The sequence below is a fragment of the Babylonia areolata genome, chromosome 7 (assembly GCF_041734735.1).
Source record: "Babylonia areolata isolate BAREFJ2019XMU chromosome 7, ASM4173473v1, whole genome shotgun sequence".
NCBI classification, from domain to species: Eukaryota; Metazoa; Mollusca; class Gastropoda; order Neogastropoda; family Buccinidae; genus Babylonia; species Babylonia areolata.
Genome location: NC_134882.1, coordinates 5,131,077 through 5,148,791, shown reverse-complemented (window position 1 = coordinate 5,148,791; position 17,715 = coordinate 5,131,077). Strand labels below are relative to the sequence as shown.

Below are 17,715 nucleotides of genomic sequence, written 5' to 3'. Positions count from 1 at the left end.
TAATGAAAATACATAAAACTGACATTGTTTTGGAATTTAAAAAAAAATCTCTTTGTCATTACAAGAAAATAAATATAATTGAATTCATAAATGTGTACATGGACATCCCATTTAACACACACTCTGGTTTAAAGTTTATTATATGAACAGTACAGTGAAATATGTTGTTACCTGCACACATGCTTACATACTCACAAATGTTCATCAGCTCACCCTACCATCTTCCCACCTCCCATTCATGAATGCTCATTCTGATCTATGCACATTTTTGCTGAAAGCACCCCCCTGCTGCCCCCCCCCCCCCCCCCCATGCCCCCTTTCCCCTCCTCCACACAGAGAGGAACACACACACACACACACTTACAAAACAAAAACAAAACAAAAAAACAACAACAAAAACCCCCACCAAACCTACAACAACAACAACAAACAAACAAAAAAACTGATAGACACTCACACTTTCTTTCATTGATGTGAAGAGAATGTTTACAGACATAGTACTGTATGTTTGTAATGGATGTTATGTGTGCCTGATCCTTTAGTGTGGTGTCACAATGACTCTTAACATAGATGGAGAGGAGAAGAAGACAACTGCTTGCATATTTTATATCATTGTTTGTATACACCATTATATGTCTGGATGTGTGTGTTTATTATTTTTGTGTTTATATAGAGTGTCTCTGTGTGCTTGTGTAAGCACATGTGTACAACTACAGACATGATCACCCCAAATATTTGTTAGTAATACTTATATAGACAAGTCTGTATGTGCATGAATGAGTAAGAATAGTTAGTGATGAATGAGCCAATAGATTCCAGCTACAGAAGTAAGTAGATTGAGGCATTTCCTGTGCCTTTGTTAATGTTAACATCATGTCATCTGTTGGATGTGTACGTAATGTATTTCAGATTGTTCCCTGTTGTATGTTTTTTTTCGTGTTTTTTTGTTTTGTTTTTGTTATTGTTTTTTATGTGAAGATAAATTTTTCAGGTAACATCAGAGCAGTGCTGTAGTGTAACCATGCCTGAACTAATGCGGTTGTACCGCCAGCCGGGACTGACTGGCAGCAGTCTGGAGAATGTCTTGACAAAAATTGCTGCCCTGTTGGGTGATTCTGTTTGTCAAGAACTCTCCACAGAACTTTGCCTCTACATAGAGGTTCAAGGCAAAGGTTGGTATTTACTTTGCTTAACTGCATAGAGGTTCAGTGCAAAGGTTGACAGTTACTTTACTGAACTACTGAGAGGTTCAAGGTAAAGGTTTGTAGTTACTTTGCTTTACTGCATAGGGGTTCAAGGCAAATGTTGGTAGTTACTTCACTGAACTACATTGAGGTTCAAGGCAAAGGTTGGAAGTTACTGTGCTTAACTGTATAGAGGTCAGAGGCAAATGTTGGTAATTACTTTTCTGGACTACATAGAGGTTCAAGGCAAAGGCTGGTACTAATGGTAGAGGTACTTTGCTTAACTGCATAGAGGTTTAAGGCATATGTTGGTAGTTACTGCATTACATGGAACAAAAAGAGCAAGAGAAAGGGAGTGAGTTTTTGAAAGAGAGCATGCAAGTGGGGAGAGGTGGGAGGTAGGTGGAGAGAGATGATTTATTTTGAGTTTAAATATCTAGCTTCTTACTGTTTTTACTTTTAGTATGTTTTTTTTTTCTTATGTGAGCAGGTCTGACAGCAGAAGAAGTGGAGAGACTGAAGTGGGTGCTTGCAGTGCCCTTCCAGGAACAGTGTCTTGGAGACAGCTCCTGCCTTCAGCAGTCGTCCAGCGATGTTTTGATAGAAATTGGACCAAGGTTAGCTGCCTTTGGAGATAAGCATCCTAAAAGTAGAAAAAACAATATTAATGAATAATACAGATATATGTAAAACAAATCATTATAATGTATGAATTATTGAAAGAAAATGAATGAAAGAAAATATTCCAATCACTGAATCAGATGTTACTCATTATTTATTTTTCTGTTATAATATATGCAGCATCTATTGTTTGAGCTTTTGAAATATTCTTTATTTAGAATGTGTATGTTTGTGAAAGTATTGTGATTGTTTTCCAATTTTTAAAAATAAATCTGAAAAAGGCAGGTACAGATTGTGGAATGGAACCATAACATTTGGCCTGTGGTGACTGTTCATTTCTTTGTGGTAATGTAAGCTTGTGTGTGTGTGTGTGTGTGTGTGTGTGTGTGTGTGTGTGTGTGTGCATACTGTGCATGCAAACTACCAGAAATCCATTCACTGTATTTTAAAAAGGAAAGTCATTGCTTTTCCCTTGTAGCCTTTGGTGAATGCAGAAGCATAAGTGTGAAATCGGAAGAGAATGTCACACTGGTCTAATATTTGTTGTTGGTTTTTTTACTTTATTTTTGTTGTTGTTACTTTTATTATCCTTGCAGCAGGTGGAATCAGAAATAGTGCAAACAGTTCAGGCTCAGGAGGAATGTGAAAACATGAAAAGAACTGAATCACTGAATGTCTTGTCTGTGATAGCGAGAAATTTTGAGTAAATGTGATAAGATTCAAAGACAAACTAATAAGCCTATATCATGCTATAAGTGTTTATGAATAAATGTATAATTCAAACTATAACCAATAAGCCTACATATGTTTATGATTAAATGTGATAAAATTCAAACCAGAAACAATGTCTGTGAATAGGTATGCTTTTATGTATAGGTGGGTTTTTTTTTTAATGATGTACATGTTACAAAAGTTGACAGGAAAATTTCTTTTCCAGGCTGAACTTTTCTACAGCATTTTCCACCAACTGTGTCTCCATCTGCCGGTCCATTGGCCTTGAGCATGTGACCAGAGTTGAATACTCAGTCCGCTTCCTCATCAGACTACAAGAGGGGAGATGCTTGTCTGCTGACGAAGAAGAAAAAGTGGTCCTGAGTCTACATGATCGCATGACACAGTGTCGCTACACAGAACCGCTGCAGACGTTTGAACAGCATGTGGAGCCGGACGAGGTGTTCGAGGTGGATGTGATGGGGCAGGGGAGGGCAGCCCTTGAAAAGGCCAACAAAGAACTTGGTGGGTATAGAGTTGATGGAAAGAACTAGCGTTTGTATCCAACTTTGCCCATTGATAATTAATGCAGGTGACAATTATCCAGTGAAATTGTTCAGCTCAAGAATTTGATCATGACTTTAGAGTAATGTATGTCACGATTGGTCAAACTCCTCAAAGCGTAAACCCTCACTGCCTGATAGAATGACGTCAGAATGTAGATCTCCATTCAAGTATTAGAATAGAATATGTCTTTATTACCAAGTGTACTGGGGTCACAAGGAATATTGGGGTGGGACAGTACATAACAAGATAAGAACATAAATCAAAAATCATTCACAAACACAGATACAGTAGAAATTAGGATACATGCAAGTGGATATCAATATAAAAACTTGTGCATACTCGCACATGCATGCACTGCACACACACACACACACACACACACACGCACACCGTTATATCTAAGACACCGTCAAAATAGTAATACAACACAAAAGAATATCATTAAAAAGCTAAACCAAATGTCACTGACAACCAACAGGAACGCAAGTACAGATCATAGCTGCTGAGAGGTTACTTATCCCATGCAACACAATAACAACAATAATTGCAACAACATCTTCAGGTAGATGGTTGTTGGTTGCACAGTTCTATTTATCACACTGGATTTATTATTGCATGTATCTGCTGTGGTACAGTTGGTTCTTGGCTTATTGAAAGGGTCAAACTGAAAAAAGAGTTCTCAGATTGTGAAAGTTGCTGCGAACGCTTGTCACGTCAGACATGTATTGGTTGTTAGAACATTTCATTATTTCTTGATCACGATTTGTGGAATGTTTGCTTCTTGTTACTGAGGTAGTTTGCAAACAGTTTAGTGTTGTTAATTTTGTTGTTGTTGGTTTGAACATATTTTAAAATTTTATACGTTGAACATGTGCATATTTACATATTCACTAGATCAGACAAAATCAGCCCATGCAATATGTTTGTCCAGTGATAAATGTGTAGTGGAGTCTGCTTAACACAAGTTACATGGAAGAAGAGAAGATTGCTGGAGTTAGCCAAAAGTTCTGTTAAGAAAATACGAACAGAAGAGTGTTGGTTGGGAATGCAAATTTGCTGAGTGCATACACCAACTTAATGTGTTGTCTGTACTTGTATTATATGATAGTCAGTCGTGTCCAACTATGACCATCAGAACAGCAGAGGAGGCAAAAGGCCAACTAACCCACAAGGCTGCAGCACTAAGAGCCAGTGCAATTTTGCCTCCTAGTTTGAGAGTCATAGTCCTTCACAAAAGACTAAGCTGTAAATGGTTTCCCATTGACTGGAGAAACCATTGATAATGCAGCTCTCACTTTGCTGTTGGCCCAAATGTAAACTTATGTCAATCTGTGATATAAGCCGAGTGTTTGGCTGGTACTTGTATTAAGTGGACTACATTGTACATGGATTATTTGTCATATGTACATGTTTTTATTTTTGTGATTATATTTGTCAGGCTTAGCATTTGATGACTGGGATCTGGACTACTACACAGAGATGTTCGTCCACAAAATAAAACACAACCCCACCAGTGTTGAATGCTTTGATCTTGCACAGTCCAACAGGTAAAGCTTTTTATTTCTAATGAAGTACAGTTTGCCTGGTGTGCACATATGTGTATATGAGAGAGAGAGAGAGAGAGAAACTTGCTCTTTGACTTGAGTTTTCTTCTGAGTCAGTGGGAAGCGACTCCTACACGCACTGCTTTTACACTGTGAGTTTGTATACAGTATATGTAACAGTTACTTTACAGTCCCGTACTATTTCAGCAGCCATATTCTGTTTTGGGGGACAGCTCATCAAGCTTGGTATTTTTATATTCTTTTACCCACAAAGTTTACATGGATCATGGAAGTATTTTACCTTATGCACATTTATGATGCTAAATGAGGAAATGCATCCACGCACAAGCTCGTCTGCATAAATACTGACAGTGGAGGAGAGGAAAACCAAACTTCAGACGTTCCATATGAAAAAGAAAAAAAGTTTTAAGTATGGTGCATTAATTTGTTGTTGTGATTGTAGTTATAATTTAACATTCTCTCTTGCTCTGACTTTCTCTTTCTCTCTCTCTCTCTCTTTCTCTCCTGAATTCTCCCCATCACCCCTCTCTCCCCCCCAACTCTCCCACCCCTTCTCTCTCTCTCTCCCCCTTCTCTCGATCCCTCTCCCTCCAACATCTATATCATTTGATTTGGTTAAAAGGGGCATCTCTCAAGCGTATATTGTACTGTAGTATGCTTGAATAATGCTTACATACCTTTACCAGGGATAGATTGTTATCTTGGGATACAATTTGATATACTAGGTATATTGCTGTCTTATTATAATTATTGAAATGTAAAGCCTAAGGTTTTGCATCTTATGTTATAGTACCGTAACAGTGTTGATATATGACCTTCACTGTTGTCCAGGCTTTAAGTAGTATGTAGTGTACTGAGTCTGTAGTTTGTAATTTGATGAAACGCAGTCTCTTGTTTGCAGTGAACATAGCCGCCACTGGTTTTTCAAAGGGCGCATGATCATTGATGGGGAGGAAGTGCCGGACTCCCTGTTCTCCACCATCATGTCAACTCAGGAACATAGCAACAACAACAATATTATCAAGTTCAGTGATAACAGCAGGTGACTCTAAGTTTTGTTGTTGTTGTTTTTACTTGCATACATGTGTTTACTTAGTCTGTGAATTGGTTATTGCAAGAATGCAACCAGTTTAGATTGTGTGTGTGTGTGTGTGTGTGTGTACTTGGAATAAACTTTGATAATAATAAAGTTAATGAAATGATGAGGATGTTGATAATATTAATGATAATAATGTATATAAATAAATATGAATATATAATGATGTACATGATAATATTTCCTTGACTGCCATGCCTGTAAAATCCACAGGCATAGTGACATCACTGATGACATCATCAGAAGAACGGAAATAATTGGAAGGCTAAAAATTCACACATTTAATCTAGAGTGGTATATCTCCACACCATTGTGTCACTTTTTGGCTTATCGTTTGGGATATTGATTTATGACTTAAAACACCACTTTCTACTGTTTTTTTTTTTCTTTCTTATAACAGTCAAGGGGACAATATATATTCTAGGCATTCCATTCATGAAATCAGTGGTTGTGTGTCTTAACAAATTTGATATTGGCAGTTGCCATTCTGGAATTCCCATTTGTAAAATCATTGCTTGATTGTACTGGTAATGAATTCTCCTTACCTTTGTAATTGTATTCTGTGGAAAAAGCCCACCACACCCCCCCAAAAAAAAATAGTCAAAGCAGTTTTGATTCACCCACTTTAAGCTATATTGGTGTTTATTGTTTTTTTGTTTCTGTATCAAACATTTCTGTAGGACAGTGCTTGTAAATGTAGGGTTTATTTTCCTGAATTTTTGTCAGATCAAAAAAATGATTTCAAATAGATGAATATTAAAGCATTAACAAATCATGCACACATCATATACTCAGATCACTGTTCCCACATCCGTTACCATTACATACATCTTGACCACCCTTACAACGCTGCCCTCCCCAACCCTTTAGCCTTAAAAAAAAAAAAAGAAGAAAATCACTTATTCTTATGTATTCTTTGTAGTATGATATGACTCATAGTGAAAAGACGCATGACTGATGAAAAAGAAAAAATCACTTATTCTTATCTATTCTTTTTTTTTTTTTAATAGTATAATATCATTCATAGGGAAAAGACATAAAATTGATGAATAACTTATGAAAAAACTAATTGGACAGTCCAATGATTTCAGTTTTCAGACCACCAAAGTTAGCTGGCACTTTTTATTACATTTTTCTTTAAGGTCACGGTTCCAGTCATGAGATTGCAACAGTCTTCTCAGGAAAAGCGCATGGTAATGCTGAGTTAGTAATTTGTAGAAAATAAAATGTAGGCAGATTTATGACAATACTTCAGTTCGGTGGTTGTTATTTTTAGGGCAGTGCTGTTGTTGTTTTTTAATCATGTGACAGTTGTTGATTTTGATAACTGATTTATGCCCCCCAAGAACGGAGTATGGCTGCCTACATAGTGGGGTTAAAATGGTCATAAACGTAAAAGCCCACTCATGTACATACAAGTGAATGTGGGAGTTGAAGCGCACGAACGAAGAAGAAGAAGATGATTCTGATTGTTAACATTTTTCCAGTGCTATAAAGGGACACACAGTGAATGTGTTGACCCCTGCGGACAGCTATTCCCCCGGGCCCCTGTCTGTCAAAGAGGATGTGACGCGCCATGTCGTCTTCACTGCAGAGACTCACAATTTCCCGACTGGTCTGTTGCTGCTTTCTTGTTTCTTCATTTGCCGTGTCATGTTTGTTTTTGTTATGTCTTATTTTATTTTCATTTTTATTTTTATTTTTGTTCAGTTATTTCAGGTTTGAAGATGATATTTAATGTCAGATATTAGCTGTGGAGTGGAATTTCTGGAGTCAAGCATGATTTTTGATTGTTTTTTTAATATTTTGGTTTAGTTGGTGTCAATATTACTTTTTCTGAATACAATTTGTTTAGTTTTTCCTTTGAGAACCCAGCACACACACATGGGTGCACACACACACACACACACACACACACACACACACACACACATTCGCACACAAACGCACACACACATGCACACACACACACACTTGGATACAGGTATACATTTGTGCATATTCACACAAGCTGTTATTTGCACACAGCAGTACGCCCTTGTGACTCTCTTCAAATAAAATGACAAATATCCTTAAAAAAAACAACAACAACAAAAAACCAAAACGAGAAACGGTTCATTGAAAAACAACAACAGTGTTGCTGCAACGTATCTTGAGTGTGTCTGTGTATGCCTTGCCTTGACAGAACTATCCTGCCTTCCACTATTTTCATTGCTGTTCATCTGCTTTTTGTGTTCCACTAATCTTTTTTAATTACACATACTGTGGTTTGCTTGTGCAGACACGCCCAGGGGTCTGAAAGTTAGTCTTCAATCTTCAGTGAGGATGCTTCAAACGAAAACCAGGGATTTAAGAGAAAGGGGGAGGGGGGTAACTAATAGCTATACAAAATCTCATTTTTGTCTGTTCCTTACGGACCAGTATTTTAATCAGGACAAGAATCAGACCCCTGTCTGTGTCTGCGATAGTGTGTCACAGTAAGCATGTAATTTAGAATGTGATTTCAAGGAAGCAAATTTCCTTTTGATGATGCATCATTTGGATGAGACCAAACACCAAGGTCCCGTTTGCAGTAAGCACTTAATGCACATAAAAGAAAAGCATCAAAAGTGTTGTTCCTGGCAGATGTTTGTAGAAAAATCCATTTTGATAGGAAAACAAATGCACTTGTAGACAAAAAAAAAAAAACGAAATGAAAAAAAGAGTTGCATTTTACTGTAGCGATTGACTCTCCCTGGGGAAAGAAGCCCAAATGTTACAGAGAAATTTGTTGTGAGAAAGAGCAAGACAATACAGTACAATACAAATCAATGCAATATACAATACAGTACAGTACAATGGATGCTTCAAACAAACAAGAGAGGTAATAAGAGGAAGGGAGATAACTAGCTGCAGTTTCATTTTTGTCAGTCTTTTATAGACTGGTATTTTGCACAGGAGAGGAAAATCAGACCCATGTCTGTGTCGGCATTAGTACGTTGTGGTGGTAAGTATGTAATATTAAACATAATTTTACTTTTTTAGGGGCACAAATTCCCTTTCCATGAAAATGATGACTTTTTTTTTTTCAGGTGTTGTTCCATTCTGGCACCAGTTTTAAGGACAGTTTCCTTTTGGTGATGAACGCTGATACTTTTTCAGGTGTTGCTCCGTTCCCTGGCGCCACCACAGGCACTGGGGGCAGGATACGGGATGTGCAGAGCACAGGGAGAGGGGCGCATGTGGTGGCTGGCACTGCCGGATACTCCTTTGGCAATCTCCTGATTCCAGGTGAGTTGTCACCAGCTGACAGGTTTCTTTCATGCGTGGATTCGTATAGATACATTTCTTGAATAATAAGCTTTTTGGGGTTTAGAACCTGTGTTTTGTTAAACCTGTGTTACTCTTTGTCAGTACAGATTTCTCTGTGAAATTTGGGCAGCTCTCTCCCTAGGGGGAGCATGTCACTACAGTGCAGCGCCCCCCTTTCCTATCAAAAAGGGGATTTTGCTACAGAATTTTGCCCGGAACAAGCCTTTGTTGACGTAGGTTCTTTGTAGCTGGGTCAGCTAAACAGCATGCTTTGAAAATCTGTGCCCAGCCAACACTGCAGGTGTCTGCATCAGTCAGGACTGGTTGATAACCAGGATGCAGGATGAAAAACAGCGTAAGGTACATCATCAAACTGGTTTTGTTTTATTCAAGGTGGGTACGTTGTGAACAGGTGTCAACGTCTTTTCCAGGCTACAAGTTGCCATGGGAAGGTGAAGAAGAGTACCCATCCAACTTTGCCACCCCAGCTGAGATAGCAGTGGAGGCCAGTAATGGAGCCTCAGACTACGGGAACAAGTTTGGGGAACCAGTTTTGACTGGCTTTGCCCGGTCATTTGGACTGCGCCTTCCAGACGGAGAACGTCGGGAGTACATTAAACCAATCATGTTCAGCGGAGGGATTGGGACTTTGGATGGTGATCATGTAAAAAAGATGGAGCCCAACACTGGTATGTTTTTTTAAAATTTTTTAGTTTAATGGTTTTTGTTGGGTACACATTCAGTAACCAAGAAAACTGCGAACTAGGACAGACAGATGATATACATTACAGCTGCAAATGCATATTGTCATTTAAGCATATGCACACACACACACACACACACACACACACACACACACACACACACACATGTCATAAGTGCATGCATGCATACACACACACACACACACACACACACCTTATATTACTGAATCCCTCATCCCCGTCTCCTGTGGAACATCAGATCATAGCTAACTCTCTTGATGTTATCTTTGTTACATGTTATATTCAGGGCAACATTTCTCACCTGAAAGTAGTATTTTCATACTATCTTGCATGACGAACTTGGTCAGTTTGATAGAAATACTCGTGTGCTTACTTACATTGCAGGACCTTGATAGATTCCTTATGATTTAATGATTTTGCCCTTTCCGTTACGACAGACATGGATGTGGTGAAGGTGGGAGGTCCTGTGTATCGAATCGGTGTGGGTGGAGGGGCTGCCTCCTCCGTGCAAGTTCAAGGCGACAACAAGGTGGAGCTGGATTTTGGGGCTGTTCAGCGCGGAGATGCGGAAATGGAGCAGAAGCTGAATCGTGTGATCAGGGCGTGTGTGGAGAGAGGGGCAGATAACCCCATCTGTAGCATTCATGATCAGGGGGCAGGAGGAAATGGTGAGATATGAGAGGTTGTTTTATGTGTGTGTGTGTGTGAGTGTGCATGTGTATGTGTGTGTGTGTGTGTGTGTGTGTGTGTGTGCATTATATAACATTTTTTAGAAATGTTCATAATTATTATGAGGAGGAGGAAGAAAGTTGTTATTGTGGTGAAGAGTATGATAGTTTCTTGGTTTTGAAATTACATGCATTATAAGAGAAATGAATGAGACAAAATAAAACTTCACCTGTAAACTTAAATGTTTTTGATCATCTGAACTCTTTTGCCTTGTCTCTGTTACACACACACACACACACACACACACACACACACACTACACACAGATGTGTGCAGATTTGAAATAAAACTTTTCATTTAAGCATTGCTTCAAAATTCCTCAATAAAATAAATGCTAATTTTGAGAGACTGTAAGGGGCTGATACAGCAACTTATGGATCTGCTCTTAGGCATGAAAATATATGTAATGTTTTTTTGTTTCTGTTTTTTTTTGGTTTTGTTTTTTTTGGTTTGTTTTTGTTTGTTTGTTTTTATCTTTTAACCGTTTTACAGTAACAAATCACTTTCAGTCTTACATTAGTGATTTTTATGAGCATTTAATCTGATGTAATAGTAAGTTTTACAATGAAGAAATGTTTTACCATAAAGAAATAAGTATTTTATTTATGTTTCATGAAGGTTTACTGGAAGCAGTACTTATTTCAGTTGATCCTTTTTTCATTTAAAGAGTACCCCTTCCTTGTGTGTGCTGCCATGATACAGGCAACCTTATTTGAATTTTTACATGGATTGAGCAAGACGTGAGTGAATTGTTTTAATCATCGTTTTCATCAATCTTTTCACATTATTTCGTGTTCTCTTCAACTGGTTTCAAGAAACAGATGGATATTCAGCCCTGAAATAAGTCTACCGCTTTTGCAGTCAGCAGGGCTAAAACCAGTATGACTTGATGCGACAGGCAACGTTCTGAAGGAGATAGCGGAGCCGGCGGGAGCGGTGATCCGTGCGGATGCCTTCCAGTTGGGTGACCCCACCATCAGCATCCTGGAGCTGTGGGGAGCGGAGTACCAGGAGAGCAACGCTCTGCTGGTCCACAGGCAGCACAGGGACAGTCTGCAGCGACTGGGGCAGAGAGAGCGCTGCCCCGTGTCCTTCGTCGGCTCCGTCACTGGGACTGGGAAGGTGAGTCACCTGTGTGACAAGGTCTGTATTGTAATGTATCATTCTTTTTTTTGTCACAACCGATTTCTTTGTGTTAAATTCGGGCTGCTCTCCCCAGGGAGAGCACGTCGGTACATCAAGAGTACCACCCATTTTTTTACAGAATTTTGCCAGGGGTTACCTATTTGTTGCCATGGGTTCTTTTGCATGCGTTAAGTGCATGCTGCGCATGTGACGGTTTATTATCTCATTCGAATGACTGGGAAGGTGAGTCACCTGTGTGACTGGGTCAGGGAAGGTGTCACATGTGTGACTGGGTCAGGAAAGGTGTTAACTGTGTAACTGGGTCAGGGAAGGTGAGTCTCCTGTGTGACTGGGTCTCCGAAGGTGTCACTTGTGTGACTGGGTCAGGGAAGGTGTTACCTGTGTGACTGGGTCAGGGAAGGTGAGTCACCTGTGTGACTGGGTCTCCGAAGGTGTCACTTGTGTGACTGGGTCAGGGAATGTGTTACCTGTGTGACTGGGTCAGGGAAGGTGAGTCACACGTGTGTAACTGGGTCTGGGAAGGTGTCACCTGTGTGACTGCATCTTGGAAGGTGTTACCTGTGTGACTGGGTCAGGGAAGGTGTTACCTGTGTGACTGGGTCTGGGAAGGTGAGTCACACCTGTGTAACTGGGTCTGGGAAGGCGTCACCTGTGTAGGCATCACTGTGTGACTTGGTCTGGGAAGGCATCACCTGTGTGACAGGGTGTGGGAAGGTGAGTCATCTGTGTACAGCTTGTCTCTCACTATCACTGTGCAGAATGCATTTGGCACACTGAAGAAGAACCCATGGCAACAAAAGTATTATCCTATGGCAAAAAGCTATGTGGTAGAAATCCACTCTGATACGTACACACATAATGTGACATATGCATGCACTCAAGGCCTGACCAGTGTGTTGGGCTGTACTGCTGTCAGCCATCTGCCTTGTGGATGTGGTGTAGTGTATATGGATTTGTCCAAAGATAGTGATGCCTCCTTGGGAAACTGAAACTGAAGCTCTTGACTTACATTTGAATGCAGGGGGTTTCCCTTTCAGATTCAGCTGCAGGATTTCCAGAAGTCAAGATCCTTGAAACCTGAATGCAGTCAGAATGGCAGACTTCCTGTTGACCTTGACCTTGAGCATGTGCTTGCTTCTATGCCACGCAAGGTTAGACCTAGATTTTTGTTGTTGTTGTTCAAACCAAAACTAAGTATCAGCTTTGACATTTATAAGAGTGGTTTGTGTGTAATACATGTATGCATAATGCAGTATTGCATTTGAGAGTGTAAACTTTTTGTTGTTTTAACCAGAATAAGTGTTAGCTTTGACATTTATCTGTAATAAGAGTTGTTGTATAAATGATAGCATTTTGCATGTGATAGCTGTATGCTTAATGCAGTTTTGCATTTGAGGGTGTATTTAAAATGTCCACAAAAATGAGTGCACACGTAATAATGCATATTTGCACTTATTTGTTAATGTAAAATGTGCTTGTAAGGGAATATATATGAATAAAAGGCTGCAGTTAATGTCTGGAGCAGGACTGATTAGTTGAAAATAAACGGGGCCCATTTGTAGGCATGGTACTTTGGTCATTAACGACAACTGTGGAATGGTTTTTGTGCAGGTGTTCCATCTGTCTCGCAGTAAATCCGTGCTGAAACCTCTCACTCTTCCTGAAGGTCTTCAGGTGCAGGAGGCATTGTCCCGTGTTTTACGTCTTCCTTCTGTGGCCAGCAAACGATACCTCACAAACAAAGTAAGACTTGTTAACATTCTCTCTCCAGTGTCATGTAGTTTGATAACATTTTTTTGTCTACCTGCGTAGGTTTTAAATCGCTGTTATGCAGTGTTCTTATTAAAAACAAAATCTGTTAAAGGTATGCAGTGATCAGCTGTTGTTTGTACAAACACCTTGTTTAGTCTGATGAAAGTGAATAATGTTGGAAATTGTCAGAAGAGACTACAGTTCATCTCTTTTAAATGCATCTCTAGTTCAAGGAGAGTAAACCATTTGAAGAGAAATTCATTGAGTATTTGTATGTTTCTGCTGTGGTATTGTATGCACGGGACGAGACTAAATGTGTAGCCTATGTTGTTTGTTTTAAAAGAGCAAAAAGTCGTCAGTATTTCCTGTGAATGATCTTAACATCTTGGCAAGTCCTACCACACCATGTTAAACCACATGTTTCAGACAGACCTCACCTTGCACTGTATTTATGGCTCCGTACTTTAGACATTAAACGACTAGACACTAGAGTGTTGAGGTGACTGTTGACAGGTGGATCGGTCAGTGACAGGGCTGGTGGCCCAGCAGCAGTGTGTCGGACCTTTCCACACCCCTCTGGCTGATGTGGCAGTCATTGCAACCTCCTACTTCGATCAGGTGTGTTGGATGGAGCAAAGCCTACAAGCAACCCAGAATGAAATTAACACTGTATTTGTTGGGTTGCATGTCAGGTTGTATAGAGTACAAACATGGTGTCATTAATGACGACAATAATGAATATTTTTTTATATACAGTAGCGCATGTCTTGTGTAATGCAACTCAATGCATTGTGCATATGACATACACACAATTCACACACTAATCTCACATCATAAACAGCCATACTCACACATACACAGCCCACAACACAGCTTAGGGAATTAAGTATTATATGCTGACGATATTTAATGAGGTCATTACACATATGAGTGTTTTTTCCTCGAACATGATGCTGCCTAAGTTATTGCCAAGCAATAGTATGATCAATGACGGGCGCAACAGCCGAATGGTTAAAGCGTTGGACTTTCAGTCTGAGGGTCCCGGGTTCGAATCTCGGTGACGATGCCTGGTGGGTAAAGGATGGAGATTTTTACGATCTCCCAGGTCAACATGTGTGCAGACCTGCTAGTGCCTGAACCCCCTTCGTGTGTACACGCAAGCAAAAGATCAAATACGCACGTTAAAGATCCTGTAATCCATGTCAGCGTTCGGTGGGTTATGGAAACAAGTAAATACCCAGCATGCACACCCTGAAAGCGGAGTATGGCTGCCTACATGGTGGGGTAAAAACGGTCATACACATAAAAGCCCACTCGTGTATATACGAGTGAACGTGGGAGTTGCAGCCCATGAACGCAGAAGAAGAAGTATGATCAAAACATTATTTCTGGTTTTAGTGGAGCTGGGTCTTTATTGACACAGAATTAGAGCTGTGGCTCTTTAAGTGTGACGGAGCATCAATCCCTGGTGATGTTTGTTCAGGTAGGAGCAGCCACTGCTATAGGAGAGCAGCCAATCAAGGGACTGATCGATCCTTGTGCTGGGGCTCGCATGTCGGTGGCGGAATCCCTCACCAACTTGGTCTTTGCCAGAATTTCTGATCTCAAGGTGAACTGGAGTGCTCTGAAAAATTGTGTGTGGATGTGTTTAATAGTGCCTACATTTGTATGAATGTGTCTGTGTTTTTGTGTATGTGTTTGTGTTCATGGTGTGGTCTAAGAATGTGCTTGTACTTTCCACTTCAGCATCTAAAATGATAATCAAGAAGCTTAGAGGAAATGAGAAGGTTGTTGTTTGATACACTGAAGAAGATTCTGTTCCTTCAGTCTCAAGATCTTTCCCACACAAATGTTTCATCTGATCAGCAGCTGACTTACTCATACTGCTTTCACAATTTCCTTTCACATCTTGTGAGGCTATAGTTTTAAGCAAGAGTCCAAGTGCATTGAGTTGGTTGACTCCTCTTCAGTCAGTATCACTCGGTCTGGCTGACTTAACTGAGCTTACGACTGATATAGCTTTGGCTCAGTTTAAGCACTCAGTTTGGCAGACTTTTCATGTGGAGCTAACAAGTGGTATAGCTTTGGCTCAGCACACGCGCATGCATGCACGCATGCACAGAAGCAGTGCTTTTTTAAAGACTTTTTAAACTGAACTGGGGAACCCACGTGAGGGACTGACATTAACTTTATATGAACATTATTAGACTGATCATGCCAAGGGAGTGTGTTTTGTGTGACTGATAATGGTGAGTGACTGTGGTTGTTGTGTGTGACTGATAATGGTGAGTGACTGTGGTTGTTGTGTGTGATCTGTGGTGAGTGACTGATGATGGTGAGTGACTGTGGTTGTTGTGTGTGATCTGTGGTGAGTGACTGATGATGGTGAGTGACTGTGGTTGTTGTGTGTGATCTGTGGTGAGTGACTGATGATGGTGAGTGACTGTGGTTGTTGTGTGTGATCTGTGGTGAGTGACTGTTGATGGTGAGTGACTGTGGTTGTTGTGTGTGATCTGTGGTGAGTGACTGATGATGGTGAGTGACTGTGGTTGTTGTGTGTGATCTGTGGTGAGTGACTGATGATGGTGAGTGACTGTGGTTGTTGTGTGTGATCTGTGGTGAGTGACTGATGATGGTGAGTGACTGTGGTTGTGTGTGATCTGTGGTGAGTGACTGATGATGGTGAGTGACTGTGGTTGTTGTGTGTGATCTGTGGTGAGTGACTGATGATGGTGAGTGATTGTGGTTGTTGTGTGTGATCTATGGTGAGTGACTGATAATGGTGAGTGACTGTGGTTGTGTGTGATCTATGGTGAGTGACTGATAATGGTGAGTGACTGTGGTGGTTGTGTGTGATCTGTGGTGAGTGACTGATGATGGTGAGTGACTGTTGTTGTGTGTGATTGATGATGGTGAGTGACTGTGTTGTGTGTGATTGATGATGGTGAGTGACTGTGTTGTGTGTGATTGATGATGGTGAGTGACTGTGTTGTGTGTGATTGATGATGGTGAGTGACTGTGTTGTGTGTGATTGATGATGGTGAGTGACTGTTGTGTGTGATTGATGATGGTGAGTGACTGTGTTGTTGTGTGTGATTTATGATGGTGAGTGACTGTGTTGTGTGTGATTGATGATGGTGAGTGACTGTGTTGTGTGTGATTGATGATGGTGAGTGACTGTGTTGTGTGTGATTGATGATGGTGAGTGACTGTTGTGTGTGATTGATGATGGTGAGTGACTGTGTTGTGTGATTGATGATGGTGAGTGACTGTGTTGTATATGATTGATGATGGTGAGTGACTGTTGTTGTGTATGATTGATGATGGTGAGTGACTGTTGTTGTGTATGATTGATGATGGTGAGTGACTGTGTCATTGTGTATGATTGTCATTGATGATGGTGAGTGACTGTTGTTGTGTATGATTGTCATTGATGATGGTGAGTGACTGTTGTTGTGTATGATTGTCATTGATGATGGTGAGTGACTGTTGTTGTGTATGATTGTCATTGATGATGGTGAGTGACTGTTGTTGTGTATGATTGTTATTGATAATGGTGAGTGACTGTTGTTGTGTATGATTGTCATTGATGATGGTGAGTGACTGTGTTGTTGTGTATGATTGTTATTGATAATGGTGAGTGAATGTTGTTGTGTATGATTGTCATTGATGATGGTGAGTGACTGTTGTGTATGATTGTCATTGATGATGGTGAGTGACTGTTGTTGTGTATGATTGATGATGGTGAGTGACTGTGTTGTTGTGTATGATTGTCATTGATGATGGTGAGTGACTGTGTCATTGTGTATGATTGTTATTGATGATGATGAGTGACTGTGTTGTTGTGTATGATTGTCATTGATGATGATGAATGACTGTGTTGTTGTGTATGATTGTCATTGATGATGGTGAGTGACTGTGTTGTTGTGTATGATTGTCATTGATGATGGTGAGTGACTGTTGTTGTGTATGATTGTTATTGATGATGATGAATGACTGTGTTGTTGTGTATGATTGTCATTGATGATGGTGAGTGACTGTGTTGTTTTGCGTGCAGGATGTGAAATGCAGTGGGAACTGGATGTGGGCGGCCAAACTGCCTGGTGAAGGGGCTGCCCTGGTGGACGCCTGTGTGGCCATGTGTGATGTCATGAAGCAGTTGGGTGTGGCTGTGGATGGTGGGAAAGACTCACTCAGCATGGCCGCCCGCACACACACAGAGGTGGTCAAAGCACCAGGTTAGACTTGTTTCTTGATCGTCATTCCCTTTGTTTCTTGATCGTCATTCCCTTGTTTCTTGATCGTCATTCCTTGTTCGTCATTCCCTT

At 40.3% G+C, this 17,715-nt stretch overlaps 1 protein-coding gene across 2 annotated transcripts in view; it reads left to right on the top strand.

The window, feature by feature from the left end:
• LOC143283675 (phosphoribosylformylglycinamidine synthase-like) overlaps positions 1–17,715 on the top strand; it is a 33,406-nt gene that overhangs the window by 2,216 nt on the left and 13,475 nt on the right. Inside the window, exons 2-16 of one of the 2 annotated variants that reach the window (XM_076589898.1) lie at positions 992–1,172; positions 1,675–1,801; positions 2,743–3,041; positions 4,522–4,630; positions 5,550–5,690; positions 7,232–7,359; positions 8,886–9,014; positions 9,467–9,724; positions 10,198–10,428; positions 11,388–11,611; positions 12,673–12,786; positions 13,247–13,378; positions 13,901–14,005; positions 14,871–14,996; positions 17,445–17,625. In XM_076589898.1, the coding sequence (XP_076446013.1) occupies positions 1,022–1,172; positions 1,675–1,801; positions 2,743–3,041; positions 4,522–4,630; positions 5,550–5,690; positions 7,232–7,359; positions 8,886–9,014; positions 9,467–9,724; positions 10,198–10,428; positions 11,388–11,611; positions 12,673–12,786; positions 13,247–13,378; positions 13,901–14,005; positions 14,871–14,996; positions 17,445–17,625 (2,455 nt within the window). In that variant the 5' untranslated portion in view covers positions 992–1,021. Of the gene's footprint in view, positions 1–991; positions 1,173–1,671; positions 1,802–2,742; positions 3,042–4,521; positions 4,631–5,549; positions 5,691–7,231; positions 7,360–8,885; positions 9,015–9,466; positions 9,725–10,197; positions 10,429–11,387; positions 11,612–12,672; positions 12,787–13,246; positions 13,379–13,900; positions 14,006–14,870; positions 14,997–17,444; positions 17,626–17,715 lie in introns of both variants that reach the window. The other variant, XM_076589897.1, reaches the window with a different exon arrangement.